Source organism: Chinchilla lanigera, unplaced genomic scaffold (assembly GCF_000276665.1).
Source record: "Chinchilla lanigera isolate Chin_1 unplaced genomic scaffold, ChiLan1.0 scaffold00017, whole genome shotgun sequence".
Taxonomy (NCBI): domain Eukaryota; kingdom Metazoa; phylum Chordata; class Mammalia; order Rodentia; family Chinchillidae; genus Chinchilla; species Chinchilla lanigera.
The window spans coordinates 17,895,602-17,920,894 of NW_004955418.1; the positions used below are offsets into that span (position 1 = coordinate 17,895,602).

The following is a 25,293-nucleotide window of genomic DNA, read 5'->3' on the forward strand; positions in this document are numbered from 1 at the left end:
TTCCAGAAGGACAGGGTTCTGGAGGCCTGAGCAGCAGGAACTTTGCTTTCTGCCTGTATTTCATCTTTTCCTGTCTCGATTTCTCTCCATGTGATGATGACTTTTTTCTCAGAGCAGTTTCTCCTAGCATCTTCCTGCCCACATCCTGACAGCTTGTTGCATCCTCAGCTGAGAAAGCCTCAGGGAAGGCTTCGGCTGGCCAAGGGACAAGCTTCTTAGAAGAAAGGGAGGGAGCGCTGGGTACAAAAACTAAGGTGCCGAATAAAGGAACAACGGAATGAATGATGTAATAGCTGAGGAACAGTTCACCGGAGTCTGGAAAGCCAGACTTTGATGCTTAAATTACGTATGGCGTTGTTAACTTTTGAGCAAAAGAGTAACCTGAAGGCAATGTTTAACAAATAGAATTTGCCCATGGATGTATTCCCTGAACAGGAAGAAGGACATAAGGAAGCTGCCTAGAAAAGCATTCCCTCCCTCCCCAGAAATCCAAGTGTGAACTTTCTGAGAGTTTGTGCTGAGGTGAAGCCATACAAATGGAGGACGGAATGGCTTGGTGGCAATACCAAGAATTAATAGAGAAGTCATAGAGCGACCGCTTTCAGAGTGCGGCTTCTCCTGGAATAAGTTAGAAACACAAACTCTCAGGCTCCATCCCAGACTCAAAGAATCAGAAGCTTTGGGAGAGGGCCTGACACTCTGTGTCAACAACTCTCCAGGCGATTCTGAAACAGCTTGGGTTGGACTCACACCAGTATATCACATTTGCTGAGAACATGGAATATGTGGTCAGCTGGCCATCATTTGGATCTTGGCTGTTGCTTGTGAGTTTTGTAGCCTTGCACCAGTTAGATAACTTCTTCATGGCTTCGAGGTAAATGGTCGTGTTAGTGCTTTCCTCGTGAAGCTTAGAGAATTAGTGTGAATGTGTTTATAAGTACTTATAACAGTACTTGCTACATAGTAAACCTGTACAAAACTTTTCTATTATTGTCAGTAGATCTTGGTATTAGAAAGGTGTTTGTGTAAATAATTACATGGAAACATACATTGGGTCTTTTGGACTAAAAGATGTTCATATTATTCTAAAAGACACCTTACTGATTCAAAAGGTTCGTTGAAATCAACTCCTGACCCCCATAATTTGTTGTTCAATTAAAATGTCATTGCTAGTTTTCTCAGTGGGTTCATTCACTTTGTAATTCGATGGTGAGTAATTTGCCTTCTCTGAGCCTCCGTGTTCTCCTCGCTGTTGTAGGAAAACTTGGAAATAACGTAGGTATAATTTTGTAGCTATGTAGTACCTGTCCAGGGAATATTAACTCTTAGTTGCTCTTCTCTCCTTTCCATCATTTTGCCCCTTTGTGTTTCAGTTGATTTCTGTCTTTTGCACTTTTCCTGTTTTTATGGGGCAGAGGTTTGCAAACATTTCTGTGACTCTTAGTAAATATGTTGTGCTATGCAGGCCATCATATCTCTGTTTCAACTGCTGGACTCTGCGCTTGTATAAGCTAGCCACAGATAATCTACAGACAGTCAACGTGGCTCTTTCCAGTGAAACTTCATGGACGCTGAAACTTGAACTTCATATAGTTTTCTCATGTCATGAAACAGTTTTCTTCTTTTGATTTTGTTTCCAGTGTTTACAAAGGGAAAGGCTGTGTTTGTCCCATGAGCTATAATGCACACTCAGCACCTCTACTTGAGGGGACTGCTGCTCCTCGGACCTCTCACTTGCTCCTTCCTTCCTGTCTACCCTTGCCTTCGTCTCTTCTCCATCAAAACCTGGGCACTGAAAACACTGGATCCAAAATATAGTTGGAGTTAAAGTACTTGTGTTGATTGAACGAGTTTTATGTTTTAATTGGAATAGCAAAATCAAGTAAAAGTAAGCATGGTGACACACGTCTATAATCCCAGCACTTGAGAGGCTAAAGTGGTGATCCTCCTCCTCACCACAAGTTCAGGAGGATCACCACAAGTTCAGGACCAGCCTGGGCTACATAGTGAGCTCAGTACCAGCCTCGGTTACATAGTGAGGCCCTGCCTCAAAAAAATCAAAAAAATCAAATGAATCTAATATTTGATTAAATTATATACTCAAAAAAAGAAATACTGTGTTGCTTAATTTTGTATGTATTTTGTATTTTCTCTTTCAATGAAAAAGAAAATGCTTCCATGAAACAAACCGTATAGAACAGAGCCCAGTATCCTATTCTGACATAAATATCATCCTGCTTATATCAAAGTAGGATGTCAGTCAGCTGGTATTTTCTTCATTGAGTTTCCTTTCCATGGATTTCTCTTGGCATTGAGTTTTCCTTATGGATTGAACATGCAATCTCTTTCTTCTCCCTGGAATTGAAATAGTTAGAGAGGTAAATTTGCTCAGGAATGACTGCAGGAGCTGTGGTGACAGGTCTGAGGCATGGCCTTTGTGCACCTACAGGTCTCTCTCTGGACCCCTCTTGTGTCACCACATGGGGTGCGTGTCACGTGGTGCCTTGTGCATACATTGCAGGCAAGTCTTTGTCGAATTAACAAGTGATACCCACTTGAGGATGCCTTCTATAGATCAGAGGCCTTCTGAGGGAGACAGTGTAAAAGACAGTGTCTGCCTCCAAGGTGCCGAAGTTTGAGGGCAATATGTCTTTACCTTTATGGTTGTATAACTGTAACTAGGTGAAGAAGGCAGTTAAAATGGAAAGATTAGGCATAAAATCCACCAAAGTGCCATAACGGTCCCGCCCGGAAATCCCTTGCCTGTAAGGCCTGTGCCTTACTGTGACACAATAATAAGCTCATAAGCACAACATTCCAGGTGGGCACAAGGGATTTCTATTATCACCATGTCTATCTCTTTTCATAGTAATTTTAACATGTGTTCGTAGCCATTATGATTTTCTGATAAAAAAGTGTGAATGGAATCTTGTATTTTTTTCTTATAAAAAGGAAAAATTGTTCTCTTTTGAAAGGTTATGACTCAATTAGAAAATATATTAGGGAGCACACTCAGCAGGTGTCTTAACTTAAATCTATCTTTTTGATGACTGCATTATTTTTATTCCTGTGCTAAATTTTTAAAATTAATTTTTAACATGTTATATTAAGAGCTGATAGTGTAACTTTTCTGTCATGCTGTATTCCTTTAAAAATGAAATATTAATTGTCAGATACAACCTAAGGCTATAGTAAAAATGAAGTTAACTTAGTTTAGGTTTTTTTTTTTCCTGTAGGCTAATTTTTAGGCATGATAAGAGAAAGTAACACATATGATAAGAAATATAATTAACTAAACTCTAGCAAAATTTGAGACTGAGAAATGAATATTAGAAAGATATTCCTTTAATAATGTGCAATTAGATACAGTACTTAAAATCTAAAACCCATTTCATTACAGTAGAGGTATTTTATTATTAAGCTATTCCCTGAACGGGTCAGCATATATAAGTGTTTATAACAGGGCTCTGAAGTTAAGCTGGAATAAAATAAAAGTCAACTGAGAAACATTGCCCTGGATACAGTTCTTGAGTCTGCCTAAATTCAGATGTAACCCATTCTTTGATTAGCATCTTCAGCTAGTAGTGACCACAGCAGGAGTCAGATGTCAGATATTCCCTCTCATGTTCTCCATCAAAAAGAAAAAGACAGAAAGATGGAATATAGAAGAGGGAGAAGAGTATCATACCACCAGCAAATGAACAAAAAGTCAAGTCTCTTGCTAATGTAATACTGACATCTTTTGCCAGAGAAGATGGAATGGAGTGTGAGAGAATTTCGTTATCATTTAGCCATGAGTTTAGGTAACATCCAGTGGAGCCACTGTTGGCCCGGGAGCCATGAAAGGGTAATAATAGAAGCAGTTTCTTTTCAGTTTTTTTCACTGACCCAGAAGAATAGCTTCAGGGAACTCTATCTCCATCTTTTCCAGCTACTTAAGTTTCTCTTTGTGAACAAGGTTTATTGCTGTATGGCCCTTCCAAAGGAAGCAGCAGACATCCTTCCCATGTGAGGGGTTTGTGTAGGTCAGAAGCACTTATTCCAAACCCAGCGGTTCTTTCTATCCATGGGTCTATCTCTTTTTAAATTACAGTTATCAATCCTGAAGGTGGGTACATAGTTAGTGTAATAACTATCTTGACCCAAAATAATCAAAGAGGTCAGGTATAGGAAATGCAGGTATAATGTATATCAGTAATTTAATCTCTTCTCAGCGTTTCATTGTCATATACCACCATGAAATCAGTTGACACTTCATATTAATCTGTATGATTGTCCAAGTTCCTAAAGGGGTGAGGCCATTAGTTATTACTCAGTATATTCCCAACACCTTACTCAGAGCCTGTATCTCTGTGATCTCTCTCTCTCTCTCTCCGTCTCTCTCTCTCTCTCACACACACACACATACACACACACACACAAAACCAGTGTTTTAAAGAATCAACACAATAGAGGTGCAATGGAAGGTCTTGGAACAGGGTCACTGCTTAACTTAATTAATGTCAACCTTAGCAGTGGAATCCACTAAATAACAACAATGTTTAAATCAGTCTATAGTGAAATAGATTTTAATGTGGAATTTTTGATCATTTCACTTCAAAATATTTCCTGTCATTATGAAATTAATATGAAACTGTTATTAATATGCAATTGATGTAGTAATCAATGTGGAATTAGTATGTTGATGTACCATAATTATATGAATAAATATGAAGTGTTTTATTAAAGAATTTCATTGATGTAAACTACTGGTGAAACATTGAGATTAGTATTTTATGAAAGGAACACTTTTATGAGGGGAATGTCAAATAAAATGTGTGGAAAGGAATGGGTTTTGTCTCGGAGAGGTGCTGATATGATTCATTTTGGAGTCATTCCTCTGCCTCGGCCCTCTGGTGGATCTGTGAGTGCAGTAATGGGGAGAGGAGCTCAGCCCAGAAGGACCTAACGTTTCAGGAGATAACTCCCAAACGAACAGTTTATAGCGTGGCATAGCACGTGCTGAAATGCAGGTGTGTGCCAGGTGAAGGAGAACACAGCATGGAGGACAGGAGCCCACCCTGGCCTGGGTGTGAGGACAAGCTCCTCAAAGGGCAGGAACATTTACCCAGTGTGGAGCACTTCCCGGCTCGCAGGCATTGAGGTTCTGTGGGAACTCACGATCAAGACGTAAGGAGACGCAGTCACTTGCCCACAGTCAGGCAGTTAGTAGAGAGCAGTGTGTGGACTTGAACCCAAGCTATCTGGCTCATTGCCCCCACGCATTATCTTCTCTCTCCATGGCTCCTAGTGCTGCAGGTGACAGAATTATAAATAGCATCACATCCCTTGGGAGGAAACCGCAAGTAGGCAATGGTAGTGGTGGTGGGGTTTCTTAACTTCTGGAAGTTAAATGATTCCTGGATTCAAAATGATTCACTAACCCTATGAGGCCCAACCTGCCCAATTCTGTAGCTCTTTCTTCACTCTAACAGTGTAGAAGAGGGGTCTTGACAATTCCTGTGGAGTATCTAACTTTCCCCATATTCAGCTTATGTTGATTCCATTTCACTCCACTTCCTAGATACTCACTTCGTCCCTTAATCATTTGTTCACTCCAATCATTTGTTCACTCCCTCATTCATCACTCCGAGCTTTACCCCATCTTATTTTGGGTGGTACGTGGAGAAACCTTGGAAGCCATGAGAAGTGACAACTTTAGTTCTGAACACTAAGGTGGAAATCGTCCTTACTCTTATCCCGAATGCTTTTCTAATCATATCTATTTTCAAGTAAGTATAAGTTACAGAAATGATCCTACAGGAAAGGGGAGAAACAGCATCATTTTCTTCTTAGTGGCAGAAGTAATGCCTGTCGGTCTTTGGTGATTTTCTGGATACTTATTAGGCTTACAGGAACCAAAAAGCTTTTCTACAAACTTAGGGTTGTGGTGTTTGCCTCCTGCTTCTCCCCTGCTGTGGCTCCTTGGAACCTGGTATTCCAGGGAGCCCAGGGCTCTGAAGGCCTCTGGTGTCCTCTCACTGAGGACATCGCAAGTCCCACCTGCTCTCAGGAAGGGCCCTGAGTGCTGGGAAAGGTACTGCTTATTATTTGTTCCCATGCAATCCTTGCAGACTTCATATTATAATGCTGTTTAAAAGTTTCCTTTACTGGAACAAATATATTCCTTTTGGATTATGTCATGAATTTCATGCGGAATAATAAGCCTTACAATAGCGGTTGTGTCACCTCTTTTTACATCACTTGTCTGGTGGCACTGAAAATGGATCCATTTACAGTCAATAACAGGGTGGCTGATGTCCGCTTTTCTTGGAAAACTGAAATGTGTGCCTTTTATCCTATTATACTGATCCACTAGCTCCAGATTATCTGATTCTGTAGCGTCTCATTTTCTCCTGTATCTTAATGCTATTATTAACAAGAATTCTGTTGCTAATGGTCTTGGAAAATAATATGTGTGCTTTCACCTGCTACCTGTATTTTTATGGTTTGTCTGATTTCACTGGAGTTTGGTATGTATTCCAAATGCTGCTAGGTTTCAGATCAAATGTGAAGAGCCCTAATATTTCTCTAGGTTTATTTTCAATGTCCTAAATTTTACTAGAAGACAATGAGGCTAATATTTTACCTGTCAGTCACTGCATGAAAAACACTTTTAAATGTATAGTCTATAATGTATAGGCTTTTAAAAAAAAGTTTTATTCTTTCTTTGTTTGTTTATTTCTTTTCTGATACTGGGGATTGAAGCCAGGGCCATTGCATTGAACTATAGCATCAGCACCGTCCCCCCTCCCTTAAATTCTTAAGACAAGGTGCTGCTAACTCCTTAAACTGCCCAAGGCAGACTCAATCTTGTGATCCTCCTTTTATAGTTTCCCTTATATCCTTCATAACTGATATATTTATATAGATATATGTACTTATATATGCATGTTTATACATATATACACACATTTACCTATAAATACATGTATACATATATCTACAGATATATAAATATATGTGGAGCTGGAGGGAGGGAAAAAGAATCTTTTTAAAAATTTTAGACAAGAGTTCTGAAAGCAGCTGTGTGCTTTTTCAGGGTGAAGTTTATTCTGAATTACATTTTTATTTTTTAAAAGTGTGGAAATCATATTTTAGAATGAATTGTGTCAATATGTTCTACCAGAATACAAGCCCACCATGTTTTCCTATCCATTTGCACACATTTTCTGTTTTCACTTCTTTTTTATTTTAAAGAGAATAAAATTTTTTCAAAAAAACATTAAAAATGATACAGAATTTCAAAATAAGTTGATAGGAAATCAACAATGGATGTTCTATTGCATATGGTTATCTTTAAAGTAGTTTTTCACATTACCAGATATAGGCATGCCAAATTGATCAAAAACAATTAAGCATTAACTGTTCCTTTCAATAAACCAATAGAAATTAGTAGTACACTTAGGTATCCTGTGTGTGTGTGTGTGTGTATACATATATATATTTTCCCATCCTTCTTTTTTTCCTTTCTCTTTTCCCTTAACATTGTGTATTTTAGAATTTTCAGTTTTATTTTGTCAAATACTATATAGGCTGTTTCTATAATACATTTTCTTTATTTACAAATTTGCATCTATAAATATTAATGTTTTAAAGAATATATTTCCCAATTAGGTATAAAATCTTTGTTTGAGCTGAACCTAGCTATTCTAGGATGCATGAAATTTCATTCATTTTATTTTTTAACAGTTTTTTTTCAGTACCTACTTTGTATAAGAGATCATGCTGGTTCTGAGATGCTAAAAATTTGGATAAATTGGACAGAGCCTCTGGCCTCATGGAAATCATTTTACATTGTGATGAATGTGTCTAAAGAAACTCTACTATTCTTTAGGTTTTTTCCTAACAGCAGTTTTTCCTTTGTCCAGGGAGAAGGTATACGATATGTTCTTTAAACTTTCCTACAGGTGTTCCATGTTTCTTCCAGAAATAAAGAAAGTCATAAATTTCTGGCTATGGAAAAAGCCAAGTTTTATTTTCTTAAGGTCATTGGTGCTTTACACAATAGCACCTTTTTGGTTGACTTTCTAAGATCAAAATCTAGGTTTTCTGTTGCCCAGAGAATAATTTTCAACTACAGGGACTTTTAGCTGGAACTCACGCACCCCTCAGCAGTGGTCGCAAATTCCAGTGTGTGCAAAACTCACTTGGGGCATTTGCTCAAAAGGAGTTTTTATGGGGCTCTAGGCACAGAGACATGGACTCATTAGAGCTGGAGATGACCGTGGAATGCACCCTTGTAGTAACACAGAAGATCCACGACCCTGCTGCCATTTGAGACCTACAGCCAGACTTCAGGTGAATTGGGTCAGCCCTCTAACTGTGACTACCCGGAGATTTTTCAGCAAGAGTCAGGGTGAGTTAGGAGACTTTCATTAATTTCTCAAAGGAATCTGCAAAAATTCCATGCTATTAGAAGCAGCAATCTACCAATAGGACATGGTAGTGGTAAAAGCAACTGCACAACCAATGAGAAGAACCCACAGCAAAGGTCTAACAGTGGAAGGAAGAACTACAGAACATATATAAATACTTGCACTGTACAGTTCATCTCAGGGCCCATCAGACTGTTGTTTTTGAGAAGAATCTCTGCAGTGAATAGATGTGCTGGTAAACTGGTGTTCATTAGTCAGAAAAAGGTTGAGAAATGTTGTTTTATATGTTTCCACTTTACTATAGAAGCAAATAAAAACTTTGATATGTGATTTTGCATTGTGGATCATCTTAAGGAGGATTTTGCATGTAGTAGTTCACCAGATTATTTGACTATATCTTTTTCAAATGATTATCTCTTTGTAAAATGCCCTTTAAAAGAAGGACAAACATTAGTCCCTGAGTGTAGGAGAGACATAACTTTTATTATAATCTTGCCATAAACAAATTTAAATCATATTCTATACAGTCTAAATAATAAGAAAGCAGAGGTTTAATATGCATTTTAGAAAAACTTTTATTAAAATAGAGAAGAAAAACTTCTCAACTATCTAGTTATTATTTACACAGACTTACTTTCATTACTAACTCATGGTAAATTACATGTCTTCCTCTGAAGTAGAAATTTACCTTTCTTTCTTTATAATTTTATTGAGACATTGGGTGAAATTTATATATTTTAAGAACCAGAGCTCACTGTATACTAAAGCAACACTCATTATTTCAGATATTTCACAGCAAGGATTGGTAGCAGTCCAAACATGGCTGCCTCTGTAAGAACATGTATGTTAAAGCCTTCTTGGAAGAAACACAGTTCCATGGTGATTTAAAAAAATAATTTGATTAGTAAGTAAATAAAGACCAGATTGAGTCAGAGAAAGAAGACTCTTAGACTGGTTATATCCAGATGAAGTTTTCTGGAGAGGTGCCTTGGAAGAGAGGCGCAAACAGGAATAATATTAAAAGAAGAAGGAAAGAGACTAATTTAATGAAGGAAAATATAAAGAGAATTTCTGCTGGGAGAAATTCTTTCCTAATTTAGTTAGTAGTGAAGAATCTAAGGGACAGAAAACTAGATATGCTTTGGCTGTTACAAATCATGAGCTAAGGTATGATGATTAGGACTCCAGTCCTGTGAGATACTGAAGAGGAAATAAGTCAAATAAGTGTGGGAAATGCTATTCCACCCTTTGCGTTTAATTTTGCTTTAATTGGCCTTTCACAAAATGATTGTATCACAGAATTATTTTGCCCATAAATTAAGAACCCTCACAACACCCCTTGGGAGAACACTGAGCTAATAGTGATAGGAAATAAGGACTACTAATTAATGGGCCTCCACCACAATCAGTGCTTCTTTGGGACAGAAATGATTAGATTTAGGTCATACATGTTATTCTGTCCTGTTTCATTATTAAGTGATAAAGATTTATTGAATTAAAATGGATTTGCCTTTCACTATTGTCCTATGTCTGGACTACAAAGTATTTCTTAGTCTAGATCACCAAGGTAAGATCTCTTCATGTGCAGTGCTGGACCCTACAGATTATAGTGATGTCTCCTAAAGGGTTTGTTGGGGAGATTCTTTTCTTACAGTAAACATTTACAAATACTTCCAATTTAGAATGAACCAAATAAATAGTTCTCTATGCTTAAGTTTTAGTCAAACTATTGAACTGTCTTTCCTCATAACTAGAAAGAACTCTTAAAAACTTTGAAAATTTCTTTTAAAAATATGTTATATCTAGAAGGCACTTTAAGATTTAGAAGATTAAACTAGCCCCTTGTCTCCCTAATCAAAGCTAAAGAGAAATCAAACAGGCCAAATAGCAATTCTCTTTTCTTTTCATTTTTTGAGGGCATGATTTTTCTAGCAAAATCTTAGTTATGTATACCACTTTCATATCTTCTATACTGTAAAATCTTTATTGAAGAATGGTAGGTGTAAGTAGGGCTATTTAGAAGTAAGTTTTTCTGTATGTGGGACTAAGTTAAAGGTAGAGATGAAAGAGAAGTTTTATAGGTATCTGTGTGTTTTTTATAAAGTTTTTTTTCTGCTTAGAACAGAAGTAAATGCCACACTGAATTTGATAGATGCCTTTCTCATGTTACTAACAAAGATACCATGATATTTTTGATCTTCCATGAAAGACTAGCATATGGATACATGTTTGATGTCAACATTTTAAAGTTTCACTGCAGTAAAGTGGATTACCTAGAAATTTATAATTGTAACATTCCTGGAACCATCCTTCTACAATGTGAAGAAAACAGTTTTTCTCCCAGTGGGGTCATCAGATCCTTACACAGTTTCTAAATAGCATTCTGAGGGTTTTCCCATCCAAGGCAGTATATGCTTACTTTATGATTTATAAATTGTCCAGGTTATAATAACTCCACAAGATAATTCTTAAATACATGTTTTAAGAAGTGTCATCACTAAAGGAAATATTCTTTAAATCCTTGAAAACATGGTCAAGCATGTCATTTTGTGATGTCAAACTATAATGAAATCAACAAAGTAAAGTTAAGAATATGTAATATTTGAACCATTCTCTGTACTCTTAGAGGGCATAAGTGTTTTCTATCATAATAAAATGGTAATGTGACTTGACCAGTAGCAGAATTGTAAGAGAAAAAAATCAATCTTTAAGTTGTATTCTTATGAAGGCAATAGATATCATAATTACTTAAGAGTTATTTTAAAATATGATTTCACAAATTATGTCATCTACCTCTTTGTCAATTGATAACTTCGTCCTTTTTAATGACATAGAAACAACACGTATAAAGTCTTAAAGACTTTATGCAACACCTATAAAGTCTATATCCTTTACCTGGCCTTTTTGCCTTTAAGATTTCATTTTAATTGCAGTCTTGCAAAACTCTGGCAGAATACTACAAAGAATTTCCAACTTTCTTTCGTACACAGATTCCCCAAATGTTAATATTTTATTTTACCACAATTCTACATTTGCTCTTTCTCTTTCTCCTCAATACTTGTTTTCCCTGAACCTTGTTTAGGTTGCAGAAGTTTATTCTTATCTGCTACAATATGTATTTCCTAAAAACAAGAGCTTCTTTTTCAAAACCACAGCATGGTCAGGTAAGTCAGGGAATTAATAATTAACTGCAATAATAGCTTCCATTGTAGAAGTGACTCACATTTCACCAAATTCCCTCAATAATTTTCTTTGTAGCAAAATAAAGTGTTGATAATGTACTGATTTATGTGATCATATCCTCTCAGGCTCCTTTATGCTAGAATGTTTCCTACTCTCTATGTTTCCTTACATGACACTTTTCTAATAGTACAAACCAGTTATTTTGCAGAATGTCCCTCAATTGAAGGTTGTCTGATTTTTTCTCATGATCAGATTCAAATTATGATAAACTTAACTTAAAACAAGGATGGTTTTAAAATGTGATTTTTATGATAGCAAATCACCTTCCTGTTTATAGCTCTGAAAATTAATGTATTCTTCATATTTGTATCAAATAGAATATTTGTCTCCAGCTTCCCAGAGGGGATAAAAACTCTCCGAAAAAATTTCATATGTGTTTTTTAATGAACAAACTTGTTTTAAATATGGAGCATCTTGTTAGTTTTGATGATGTATGGAATCACATAGATTATTTTAATATTTACTGAGAAAACAAACAAAAATGTCCAACAGTATTGAACTTCTCTTTCACAGTTACTCCTGAATTCCCACAGAAAGGAAGAAACCTTTCTCTATCCTCAGATGAACTCAAATTCTTATCACAGCTCATAAAATCCTTTTTGGAGCTAGAAAACAACATTCAAGAATTATTTGAAGCAATGTTTTTGCCAGTTAAGATGTCCAGGGATACTTCAGGTAATATGTTCTTTTGTTTAAATTTGTAAATCTATAACTTTTCCCTGTTTTTATTTCCTGCCACTTTGAATCTATGCCATCATTTGAAAAAAATACATGGTAACGTTCTTTAGATAGATGTTTAGCACAACGCACGCCATAGATTTCATTTTTAGTTTTTGAACTTGGCAGATTATTTAATTCTAACTGACAAAGCATCCTAAATACATTTAGGGTAATTGTCTTTATCTAAAATTAGATAATTTTCTTTTTTCAAAGAAAAACTGCTTGGCCTATGGAAGATTAAGTAGACTAGAGGACCTAGTATTTCTTCTGCTAGTGGTTGCAGCTAGGTGATCAGGAGCAAAGAGTTTAACCTCCTTAGGTCTGAGTTTTCCTGTCTTGAAAGTAATCATGGAGGATTAAATTAATTTTCCTTTTGTTTCATTTTATGGTTAGATGCTTCCAATTCCAAGACAGTCTATAGGGTTATGAGCATTAAATAACTTTGTGTATATTAAGTACTTAAAGGACTAATCATATCATAAACAATAAATGTGAGTAATTAAAAATAACAATATAATATATAATATACTTTCAAAAATATAATATACTGTTTTAAGTTTACTTAGCCTTACAAAGTCCTTTGAAGGAAGCTATGTTTAAAAAAAATTCAAAGGTGTAATGGTTAAGGCATGTTCCCTGTTCTTATAGCTACATTTATAAAGATTTTTATTTTTGATAGATTGGAATGTATAGCGCTCCATTTTGTGTGATAATACTATATATCATTCTAAGGAGAATGGCTGGCTTGGCAAAATGAAGTGAGGCAAGGAGAGGATTAACACATAATATGAAATTTGCAAGTCCAAACCACAATTTCTTAGTAAAAAAATTACAAGAGTAAACATACTGAGTGAAATAAATGTGTGTATTTTTTTGCCTTGTGTAAATAATATTGGACAAGTTATAGACTTGAAGTTTGTTTTCTATTAACATGATTTACTGGCTTCCCATGTTTCAGGTTAAGTTTAGGCAGCACTATTACAAAGTAAATGATGTGGATCACTGTATTAGTCCATTTTGCAGCACTGTAATAAAATACCTAAAGCTGGATAATTTGGAATGAAAGAAGGTTAACTGAGCTAGCAGCTTGGGAAACTGAAAGTCTAAGATACAAGGTGCTGGTTATGGTGAGGGTACTTCTGCCTGTGCTGCCTTATGGAAAATGGCATGACAGTGACATAAGTATGGCAGACAGTAAGCCTGAGTGAGAAGAAGGTCCAACCTTGCTCTCTATGCAGGAACTCTCCCACAAGAACTAAAGTCATAAGAAACACCATAATCTTTTTGAGGGTGGTGCTCCCAATGCCCCCTTCCCCAGACTCCACCTACTACAGATTCTACCACTTCAGTCTTCCCACACCGAGGACTACCCATTTAACACACGAGCCCTTGTGGGACATAGTCAAACTGTATCCAGACTATAGTGATCACTTTTCCAAATTTGGAGCTAATTTGAAGAAAACTGGAAGTGAATTGCAGACTTTGTGAAGCTAACAAAAGATAAAAATATAAGAAAGAAAATATGAATATTAATGGAAAATCAAAATGAAAAAGTAGATTTAATTATGAGATAATGTGACCCTCATGGGTCTTCTACAAAGAGATCTGAATAGAGCAGTACGACATCTTAATTATTGATTGACATGCTAATGCCTCAGACAGCTGACATCCATGGTGGTACTCAACCATCATGCCCTGCTAAGATTAGGCATCTCTTAACTACCTCCCTACTAGATCTTTTCTGAATTGTGAATCAAGAAACAAAATGAACTCCAAACATCTAGTGTCCCTACCTATCTGGAATCATCTTGTTTTAGTCCTAGTTCAGGCTGTTGAGGTTTGAGTGAGAATTTTATTCTTAAGTTCAGCATAACTTTGAAATTAAAAGTGTGTTAGAGAAATAGTGTGTCAAGATATAAAAATAAAATGGCTCAGAATTAAAGAAAACATTTAACATGCTTATTTCAGGCAAAAAAAACATTTTTGAAAGCCTTGTTTAGCTCCATTAGATTAAGACCAAGCAATATGGAGACCTGCAAATGCTGTGTATTTGAGAGATGCTGTTATCATCCTTGAATAAAATCAACCAAGTAAATATATAATTATGTCACAATATACTTTTTTACCCTAAATTTGTCACAAAAGCAATATGGTGGATTAAAGTAACTTCAATATCATATTAATAATAATAGTGTACTATGTAAACACACAATAGATGATCAAATACAGTATGAAGAAGGAATTTTGAACAGCACATATCAGAAATGTCTGAGTCCTGGAACATCTCCTTGTGATATATGTATTCTTCATTGCTGAAATTATTTATTGGAAAGAAAGTGAAGGTTGATATAATCTGACACAACTTAATGTAATGATTCTCTAAGAAGAATGATATTGGGGAAAATTGTCAAAAAAATCTTAAATGTTTTTTCAGTATATCCAAGTTAATCAGTTTTTATCAAATGATTACTTTCTGAAATGAGAAAGAATAATGTTCTTTGAAACTGATCATTAAAGAAACTAAATATATATAGGCTAACTGTTGGATATTCCTGATATAGTTCATATTTTGCTTAAAAATCTTTTCTATGAGAGGATAAGAAAGAAAAGAAAAAAGAGAACAAGTTATTTGGTCTTCTGTGTGTTTGTTTTGATTAGAGTATATTTTGTTAACTTGGAAAACGTTTTCTATTATTTCTATGTAACCCAAATAATCTAAGGAAAATGAAGGGTTCTTTTCCAGATGGTTTTTTAAAAACTCAGGTGCATAACATCACATACAGAAAATGTAAGATGATTAACCAAATATTTTACTTTCTACTTTGTTGTTTACTATTATATTGTCAACTTAGCCAAATTGGCAGTTCTCTTAGCAATTTGAATGTGAACACGAGCTTTTGTAGAGACAAAAGAAATCTTTTCTGAGAAGAAAAAGATATTCACTCATTATGTTTATTTGTTTTTGTTTGGTCATGATTTGATGGTTTTCTTTTTTCATCAGAAAATGATATGGCATTATTTAAGTGTATTGATGCCTTATTGTATTTCTTTTAGATGATGGTATTTTATGGACTGGCTTTGGGTTTTTATGGCACATCTCTAATGCTCCTTCAGAATAAAGCCATTCTTTGGGCAGTTCCTCACTTTTTCCAAAGGTGGCATCTGAGATTTATCTAAACCAGGAGGTTTCTTGGCCCTCATTTTTCTTTAGCCCTAGCAATGACAAAGAGCAATGGCTGCTTCAATTGGATGTAAGAAGAACACTTAGGGTTTGTCTCAGAAGAATCAAAGATTTCAGATCTTCTGAAAGATTGTTTGTACTCTTAGGGGGTCTTAAGAGGGGTCAAATGGCTTCTAAGAGTTCCTTAGCTAGATGGTTAAGGGATTGTATTAGGGAGGCGTATGTAGTTAAGGTAAAGAGGCTCCTAGGGTTTGTAAAGCTCATTACTCTAGGACTTTCACTGTTTCTTGGGCAGAGAGGTCGAAGGCTTCCACATTGGAAATTTGCAAGGTGGCCACCTGGGCTTCTCTTCATACTTTTTCATGGTATTATCTCTTGGATGTAGTCTCTTCTACAGATTCAAGCTTTTGGTGGGAGGTTGCTTGTGAGCCAGAAAAGAACAGTGAAGAAGAAAAGAAAGACTTATACTTCCCACTTAGAGCTGCCAACAAGGCCAGTTGCTTTGTAGTGCACACAATGGGAACCTATGAAGACCAATTTGGGTGTGAAAGTGGATGTCACAGGAAGTACTGCCAACCTCCACTCTCTATGAAAGAAAGCAGCAGTGTGGAAACTAACCTGAAGTGTAAAATGAACCACAGAGAACTCTGTAGGGGAAGCTGTTGAGCAGCTGGCATTCTTGTGACCCTCTGCACTCTTCTGAGGTTCTTAATCTAGGCACGCTCTTAGAGAAACTAGTGTTGATTACATATAAATAACTATATTTTAGAGTCATGAGCCAAAAATGAACTGTCTTCTCTAGACAGTGTTTTCAATGTATATGAAATATGTACAGTAATTCCCCAAGTGTTCACAGAATTTGTAAAGTTTTACATTGCCAAATTATGAAATTGACCTTTTTGAATCCTAAAAAAAATATGAAAATGGCATAATTTACTAAAACCATGGGGCATTTTGTGTGGGTTCAGTATTACTAGTTCTGCCTCAAAATGATCACATCTGCTTTCCTGTATAAATTTAAACTTTTAAAATATGTTTTAAAATTTTCTTAAGGGGGTAATATTTTAAAGGTTACCATAATTGCTTGATAATTCATTTTTTTCTCTCACTTTGGAGTTGTACACAAAAAAGATGTCTTGGAACACTGATCTTTTTTTCTTACTCACCTTGAAAATAGGCAGATGGTTTAAATAAACATCTGAGTACATTACATTTAGTGAATAAACATAATGTATTTGGGGAGTGAAGTGATAAATACAAGATAATTAACTGTTCTTCCTATGACTTAAACTGTAACAATAGCAGCAGATAGTTATTTCCAGAAACAAATCCACAAAGCTTATGTTTCAAACTAGTGCTATTTTTTGCCTTAGGCTAAATACTTCCTTAATTAGCTGGTTTTATGAGCTATCTGAAGAAAAGTAGAATGATATTAAGGATCCAAGTCTCTTCATGTCATTAGCAACTTGATCTTTATTATCTTTGTCTTTAAATTTGCTTTTGAATAGGACCACATGCACATTATAAACTTTTGAATAGGACAAAAGGATATCTGATGAAATTATGTCTTTTTCCATCTCATGTGTCTAGTTTCCACTTCTAGAAACAGCTACTAAATATCCCCATGTTAAAATAACACAAAGCTTCTTACACTAGCCTGATGTTCTTATTAAAAATTCAGAAAATACATGTAGAGACAACTAATTCTTTCTAACAGCTGAACATTGTTGCATATATCAATTTCACAAGCTATTAATTGATGGATGTTTAGAGCTTTTCCCTTTTCATTTGCTACCACAAAAAATGACATGATAGAGTTCCTTAAACTGTGCCTTACATGTGCACAACTACTTGTATATCTGGAAGGTAAATTTCAACAGTATAATTGTCAAATAAAAATGTATAGTCCTAAAGATGATTAAGAGATAAGCCACAGACTAAAAAAATACTAAAAAATAGTAAAATACATATCTGATAAAAACTTGTATCCAAAATAAACAAAAAACTCTTAGGATTCAACTCTGAAAACAATTCAATTTAAATATGCAGTGCAAATAATATCTGGACATACATCTCAATGAAGAGCACATTCAGATGGCAAGTAAGTATATGGAGAGATACTGAACATTATATATCATTAGGGAAATGCAAACTAAAAGAAGAGCCACCTATTAGAAAGGCTCGAATCCAGAATATTAACAATGGGCAAGGGGCTGGGGATTTAGCTCAGTGGCACAGTGCCTGCATGGCAAGCACAAGGTCGTGAGTTTGATTCCTGGTACTGGAAAACAAACAAACAAACAAACAAAAAAACAGTGGGCAAATTCTGGCAAGGATGTGGAACAACAGAAACTCTCATTGTTTGCTGCTAGACATGCACAATAGTGCAGCCTCTTTGGAAGACAGTTTGGCAGCTTCTTACAGAGCTAAACATAGTCTTATCTTATAATCTAACAATTGCATTCCTAAGTATTAACCCAAATGAGCTGCAAACTTACATACACACAAAACCTGCTTGTGAATGTTTATTGCAACTTGATTCACAGTTACCAAAACTTGGAAGCAACACAGATGATTTTCAGTAGGTGAATGAGTAAATAAACTGTGGTATATCAATACAAGGGAATATTATTCATCAATAAAAAGAAATGAAATGCCAAGCCATGAAAAAACATGGAAGAATCTTAATGATAAATTGCTAAGTGAATGAAGCCAATCTGAAAAGGTGACATACTGTATGGTGCCAACTCTAAGATATTATGATACCAGCAAAACTGTAAAGCTGTTTAAAAGATCTATTCTGCCAAGCATAGATATTAAGAAAGGAGAGATACATATGTAGGTAGAGTAGAAGGGAGTTTTCAGAGCAATGAAGCTACTACATATGATAAAGTAATGGTATACACATAACATCATGTATTTGACAAAATCTGTAGAATCACCCAACAGAAAATGTAAATCCTAATGTAAATTGTGAACTTTAGTTAGTAATAATATTTTAATTTTCATTCAACACAGCAGCAGAGGCATAAACAATAGGGGAAACTAAAGATGAGGAAATGACATGGGAGCTCTGTACTTTCTGCTCAATTTTTATGTTAATCTAAAACATCTCTGCAAATAAAGTCAATTATTTTACTTAAATGAGCAATTTGAGAAAGATTGCCAAGTGAGTTTATTGTATTGATGTTGACTGTTAATGGTATATTTTTTTTTGAAAATTATTTTATGACTTCTGCTGTTTGTGTTCTGGAAAGCCTTTTCTATATGGCTCTTTTGAAAAAATAGTCCATTTTTTTCCTTTTTTTGTTTCATTTTCTTTTATTTAAAAAAATATCCATGGGTAATCTGAATTTTAGTTTAGTGTTAGAAATGAATCTTACTCATAAGCCCATCTTTTTAAAAAGGCATTATAAAGTACAAACCATAGAAAAACCATTTTAGAATAAATAGAGTCAAATATTTTGGAATAAATTTAGAATAAATAGAATTAGAATAAATAGAAACTTAGAATAAAATAAACCATTTTAGAATAAATACAGTCAAATATTTGACTCTAAAACCTCAAAGTTGGGAGGTGTCTTGAAAAATAAAACTGGAGTTTTAAATTGTAGTTCTGGCAGTGTAGTTATGTTACATATTTTTTCTATCACTTTATGCAAATTCTCTGAGGTCTTAAAAAATATCCAAAACAGTGAACAAACTTGAGGGTTGAGGAATACTCTTCCTCAAAATAAACTTTGAAAAAATTTCCTGAAAATGGTTAGTGACTGAGACAAAATACCAAGGTAATGAACTCAGCAGGAAAGGTTTATTTTGGCTCACGGTTTTAGAGGTCTCATTCTATGGTCCCTTGGCGCTGTTGACTTTGGGCTTGTGGCAGTACAGTCCATTACAGGACTGAGTACCTGGCCAAGGAGACATCTACCTCATGGTGGCTGGGAAGCAAAGACAGAGAAAAGGGCGAGGGTCCTAGTATCCACCTCAAGTACGCACCCCCAGGAACCTAACATCCTCCAACCAGGCCCTGCTTCCTAAAGGTTCCATCACTTCCAGGAGCACTTGGGAGGCACTTCTCCAAACATAGCTATGGTGTTATGGCCTAACAACTGGACTATTTACCATTAGTATACTCTATGTATGTGAATGTTGATAGGAACGTTACTGATATAACAAAGTAGCTTTTATTTCTAAGTAGTTCTTAAAAATTATTCTTAGTTAACATCATAGAACTATATTTAAAGGAAGAAAAACAAATCATTCTATTGGAAAACTCTATTGGTTGGAATCCCTACTGATAAAATGATAAAATTTTGATATTTACTTTGTTCCAGGAATGAGATATTAATTTGTAACCTTCCTGGAAAATTAGAAAAAAATAGCAGAAAAATTAGATCATAGTGTATCATTTATCCTCATCTACTAAGTCTAAGAAAACAAAGTAAATACTAAAGTATTGAATCAAACTATCATTAGTGTAACTTTAATGGAAAAAATAGAAAGATTTCCCTTTGAAGCATTATTTATTTTGTAGGTTTGTTTTTTTCCCAGTGGGAAATTATTTCTTAAGTTGAGAAGGTATTTCTATTTTAGGAGCCAGGGACTGTAACCTGTTTTTCTCTGCGTTTGGTATTTTCAGATTAATTATTGATATGGTTATTAAAGGTATATTTTTCTAATATACTGATAATTTTCTGTGTTCCTGTTTTTTGATTCAAGAAAGGAAGTGTTCTTGTGTTAAGAAATACCACCAGTTTTTATATGTACTAATTTAGAATTTAGGTTTTGAAATGAGCAAAAAGCTTATTTTCTGCTTTTAATTCATCTTACACTGTCAACATGAAAATGAAGTAATGACAAAAGATCTTTGCATATTGTATTGTCATATACATCAATTATAAAATAACTATTATGTAGATTTCACCAAGTAGTATGGTATATGTAAAAAAACTATATATTTTGAGGTTTTCATTATTATCATGGTGTTATTACCCTACTTTTTCCCCCTATAATGGGAATTGAACCCAGGACCTTCTTAATGAGCTATATCCCCAGTTATTTATTTATTTATTTATTTATTCATTTATTCTTTTATTGAGATAGGGTCTTATTGAGTCCCTAAATTGCCCAGGTGGGGCTAAAACTTTCAGTCCTCCTATTTCAGCCACCTGTATTGCTGGGATTACCTACCACACTGAGCTACACCCTACATCTTGTTGGCTGTATTTCCTGAATATTGATGGGTGTCTGTGCATATATGTGTGTGTGTGTGTGTGTGTGTGTGTGTGTGTGTGTGTGTGTGTGTATGTATGTGTATTTCTGTGCACATATATGCTCTAGGTAGAGCTTTTGTGCATAATTAATTTTAATCTGAATCTCTTCATCACAGCTAGCGTCGTTCATTCTTTTAAAATATATTTGTTGTTTCTGTTCTGTTAGGAATTTTGGAGAAATCCAATCAGGAAATTAAAATAGAGAAACCAAATGAAACTAGTATTCCTTCAGAGCAATTGCTACCAGTAAAAGAGGTAAGAAATTTTATTCATAAATAATAGCACCTCATGTCTGTGAGCCCATTATGAATCATGATGTCCTAAGTTTTCCTCTTTGCCCCTAAAATTTTTCTGATTATAGATTGGCTTATCAGTTTTTGAGAAAAATCAGTTTAGTGGTGTGAGTGTTCTCCTGTATTGTCTGTTCCATGGCCGGAGAGAGATGGAGGTCAAAAGACTTTGTTCCTATCCTGACTCAAGGTCTGCACTTGGAGAATGTGAGCTATAGGCCATTGTTAAAAAGTGAGGTAACTGAGGTAAAAGGAGGTAGAGAATAATTGTTTGAACTACTTTTATTTTATTTTGTGTGCCCAACCTGTGCTTGCTTACTGATGCATTACCCCTTTTCTCCTGCTCTGTTTCTATATAATTCTATAGATAATTATATCTCCTAGGCACTTTTGCTTTCTGGGTTCTGGGAAGATCTGGTTAATTAAAGGCATTGACGGAAGATTGGAGTGTAGGAGTTGCAGAAAGACAAGAGTATTTCTTCCACTTTTCCCTCAGGGACAATCTCTGGCAGTGACTGAGACTTCTCTATCTCCTCTGTGTACTTGGCTCCCACCCTGCATGATTCCAACTGGTCTGCCTTGGGTTTAGCTTCCACTGCTAGCCCCAGGTTCTAGTTTCCCATGGCACAATCCCCTTTTTCTGCTCCTCCAGCCATATGAGTAGATGTAGTTTTCTTTTGCATTAATATCTGTTGTGCTTCACAGTCTATGTTTGGTTTCCCAAATCTTCCATCACCTAGGTAACCAATACCCTACATTATATTCTTCCTTTTAATATACCTTGAGTGGTTTCTGTTTGCTTAAAGAATCCTGACCAATACAAGGTAAATATTTTAAAAGGCAGATAACACATAGTTTTACCATACTTTCAACCTAGACAGCAATAAAAGTAATGAGGAAAATTCAGAATTATACACTGTATATTAACCAGAAATCATAAGGAATACTAAGAAATTCATATTAGGTAATAGAAGATGGAGATTCAATAAATATCTACTCTATGCACAGATGACAAAGTCAGGTGTCAATCCCTCTTTTTTCTTGAATCAACCATTAAATATTCTGTATTTTAACTGGAATATGTAAGATGCTTAATATTGACTGGGAGGAGCAGAAGTAAATAATTTTTCATGAAAAATTAAGACTTCTGGAAGAAAGTTTCAGTAAGTAAAGTTTTACAATTTTCCCTTTAAGAGCAGCTATTAATGTGTTTACTTTTACATGTTTTGAAAAGAGAATTCAGATGGGACACCCTATTATAATTATATGTAGATTATTATAAGTAAAGATAATCATCATTGTACCAAAATAAAGAAAGAAAATTTCACTGCCACTACTACAATTAATGACAATTTTTACTAGAAAATAGTTTCTTGAATGAATGAATGAATGATAATAGTAAATAGATATGCCACTGATGAGGCAACAAAAAAAATCAGTGCTTTTGTTTGTCTTCATTTTCGTGGAAGTGTGCTCCTTTTTACATTTCTATCGTAAGTACATCCCAAGGAATTACTGTCACAGCACAGAGCTATTATCATTCTGCTTCTAAAGTTCCACTTATAAGAAAAGAAGGTCTGTACACTTAGTAGATTCAATTATTGGTTAATTTTATGTAAATGTAAGACAAGAAAGATGTGTTTTAGGCCCTATGGTGTTAAAGGTTCAAATAGACTTTAGACAGGCAAGTTCAGTTACATTTTATTATGTCTATAATGAGAATAAGAGCTACTTTTGCTGATTATAGAGTCATGGATTCATACAACATTATCTCTAAGGAATGAATCACCTTCATTATTTTGTACAGCATATATATCTATATATAATTAAATTAATGCTGAAAAGAGTATGCATACAAAAAATTAGGCTAATGATCATAATTTCAGTAATTTTATTCTAAAACGGAACCATAGAAATCATTCAACTCCTCTCCTATTTTTTTAACAAAAAAACCTGGGATCAAGAGAAATAAGTAATTCAGTCTTCTGAATTTAAAGTTGATGAAATGTTACCATCAATAAGATTACATTAAAATGGAGAAATCTACTTGTAAGCATAGGATCTGCGTAGCATTCATGTTTTCAGTACTTTCATAAACATTAGGGGACTTAGGGAAAATAAATATTTATAAATTTTACAACCATATGAGACATAGACCGAGGAAAAAAAGAAAAACAAGACAAAAAAATATGACATCAGCCTCTATCCCTCAGCTCCTACTCCTCCCACACAAAGGGCAAGGCAGATCATTTTATTCATTTCCTGGAAAAAATGTGGCAGAGCCTACCACTTCATGGGTGGAGAGACTAAATAAAATTCTAAGCAAGTATAAGTCCAGAAAGGTACAGTGGTGTGTTTTTTGTGAGAAATTTATTTCTTATTGCTATTTTTTGGGCCTGTCTGGATTTTGAGACTAAAAAAGAAATCAAAGATTGAATATTAAATGCTGTCTTATGTTGCACTACTTGTTAACAATAAACTATAAAAAGACTATAAAAATCTAATTTAGACTTTATTAAATATATTGAATTTAAAGGTTGCTTTCTGTGATAAACTGTAAGTGTACCTTTTGGCTCTCATAAAGATGTTTTATTGAACTATATTTAAGAGATTAAATTTTAAAAAAGTTTTTGATTAAATCCATTGATGAATTAAAATGAAACATCAGTATATTACTGTGTGTAAAGAATACACATGTTTTGTATATTGCTTTATTCACTAGGCAATATTTTTCAGGTTGTAAGAATAGTTTTTACAGTATATCAGAGAACACATATATTCAATGTGTTGAATGAGAGCAGTAATTTTGTATCTATAGAAACATTTGTTGCTAAGTTAGGATTAATATGACTTCATGTAAATTTGCTATTCCAGGCTACTTTATTGGATTTTGGCTGGAGAAATGCATTTAAAGAGGTGTCTCTCCCCATAGCACAGTGCCTTACGACGACAGTTGAAGATTTTTCCACAGAAATTCTCCAACAGGAACAGAGCGCGAGGTCCTCAGGTGTGAGCTATGCTATAACCCTTGTAAATGTCCAACAAATCTGGCAAGACAGTCACGTGTTTCCTGAGGAAGAACAACCAAAGAAAATCGCAAAGGCAAGGACCGACTGAAATCCTTTCAAACTGCTGATGAGTGAAATGGGATTTCTTTTCTTCTTTCTTTTTTAAACATAACACCTTGAAAGAGGAACCTATAGATCAAATGGTGGAATCTCTTCGGAAATACCTGATCCAGTACAATTTTATTCTCTGCTGTCCATGGGCTCCTGCTATCAAAAAGGATCTCCATCTGTTGCCCACTTTTTGCCCTGGTGGTCTGAAGCAGTGTAAAAGGGCCTCTGGGACTGGGAGGGAGATGAAAAACTGTCTGTTTTGACTGTAACTTTGAATGATGCTAGGTGAAATGTAGAGGGTGAAGAAGATAATTGTCTTTTCTTGGTTAGGGTAATTAAAATATCTTTATTTAGACCTAAGTGGAATGTCACTAGTGTCAGTATGAATATCTTTACCAGTGTTTTGAAAGTCACAAAAAATACGGAGAAAATAAGATGTAGGTAAATATAGCTAAATATAGTTACTCCACGCTAAGTCCGCCATGACTTCAGCAACTTGAGGTTCCAGAACATTCCCTAGAGGTCTCTGTTGGCTTCACCTTCCCATCCACCACCCCTCCCACTACCCCTAGAGAAATAGATATACAGTGAAAAGTGAAAGCCAGACACATTCCTTCTGAAAGTTCCTGACTCTTTGCCAACAAGAAAATGCCATGAGATTGTTTCTGTTGCTTCTTTACTTATTTAAATTAAACTGATATTTATATATGGTGTTTGATTTAAAATATTTTGAATGGAAATTTAGCAAGAGTCAGATAATTTCAAAAATAATGTAAACAATATGAAGGACACATTTTCTGAGTTTTATTAACTGCCTATAAAGGTATTTGTCAAGTGAAGCTGGTTCATAAGTGTTCCATAATGTCTGTCTGGTAAGCGTAAAGTTTGAAGGTTATACACAGAGAAGCATCATGTTGGTATTTCCTTATTTGACATGAAACGTTTAACTCTCCACAACTGAGAAATTGATTATTATAAAGCTGCGTCACTGTATTTATGTTTGACGCCAAATTCATTATTTAGGAACTTGGCTCTATTGTACATAAATTA

General features: G+C 34.9%; 1 protein-coding gene across 8 annotated transcripts in view; it reads left to right on the forward strand.

Annotated features, from left to right (window-relative positions):
- Positions 1-25,293, forward strand: part of Kiaa0825 (KIAA0825 ortholog) — a 384,762-nt gene that overhangs the window by 76,961 nt on the left and 282,508 nt on the right. For all 8 annotated transcript variants that reach the window (XM_005382250.2, XM_013512985.1, XM_005382255.2 and 5 more), the window contains exons 5-7: positions 12,174-12,335; positions 21,001-21,089; positions 23,999-24,226. In XM_005382250.2, coding sequence (XP_005382307.1) covers positions 12,174-12,335; positions 21,001-21,089; positions 23,999-24,226 — 479 coding nt within the window. The remainder of the gene's footprint in view (positions 1-12,173; positions 12,336-21,000; positions 21,090-23,998; positions 24,227-25,293) is intronic.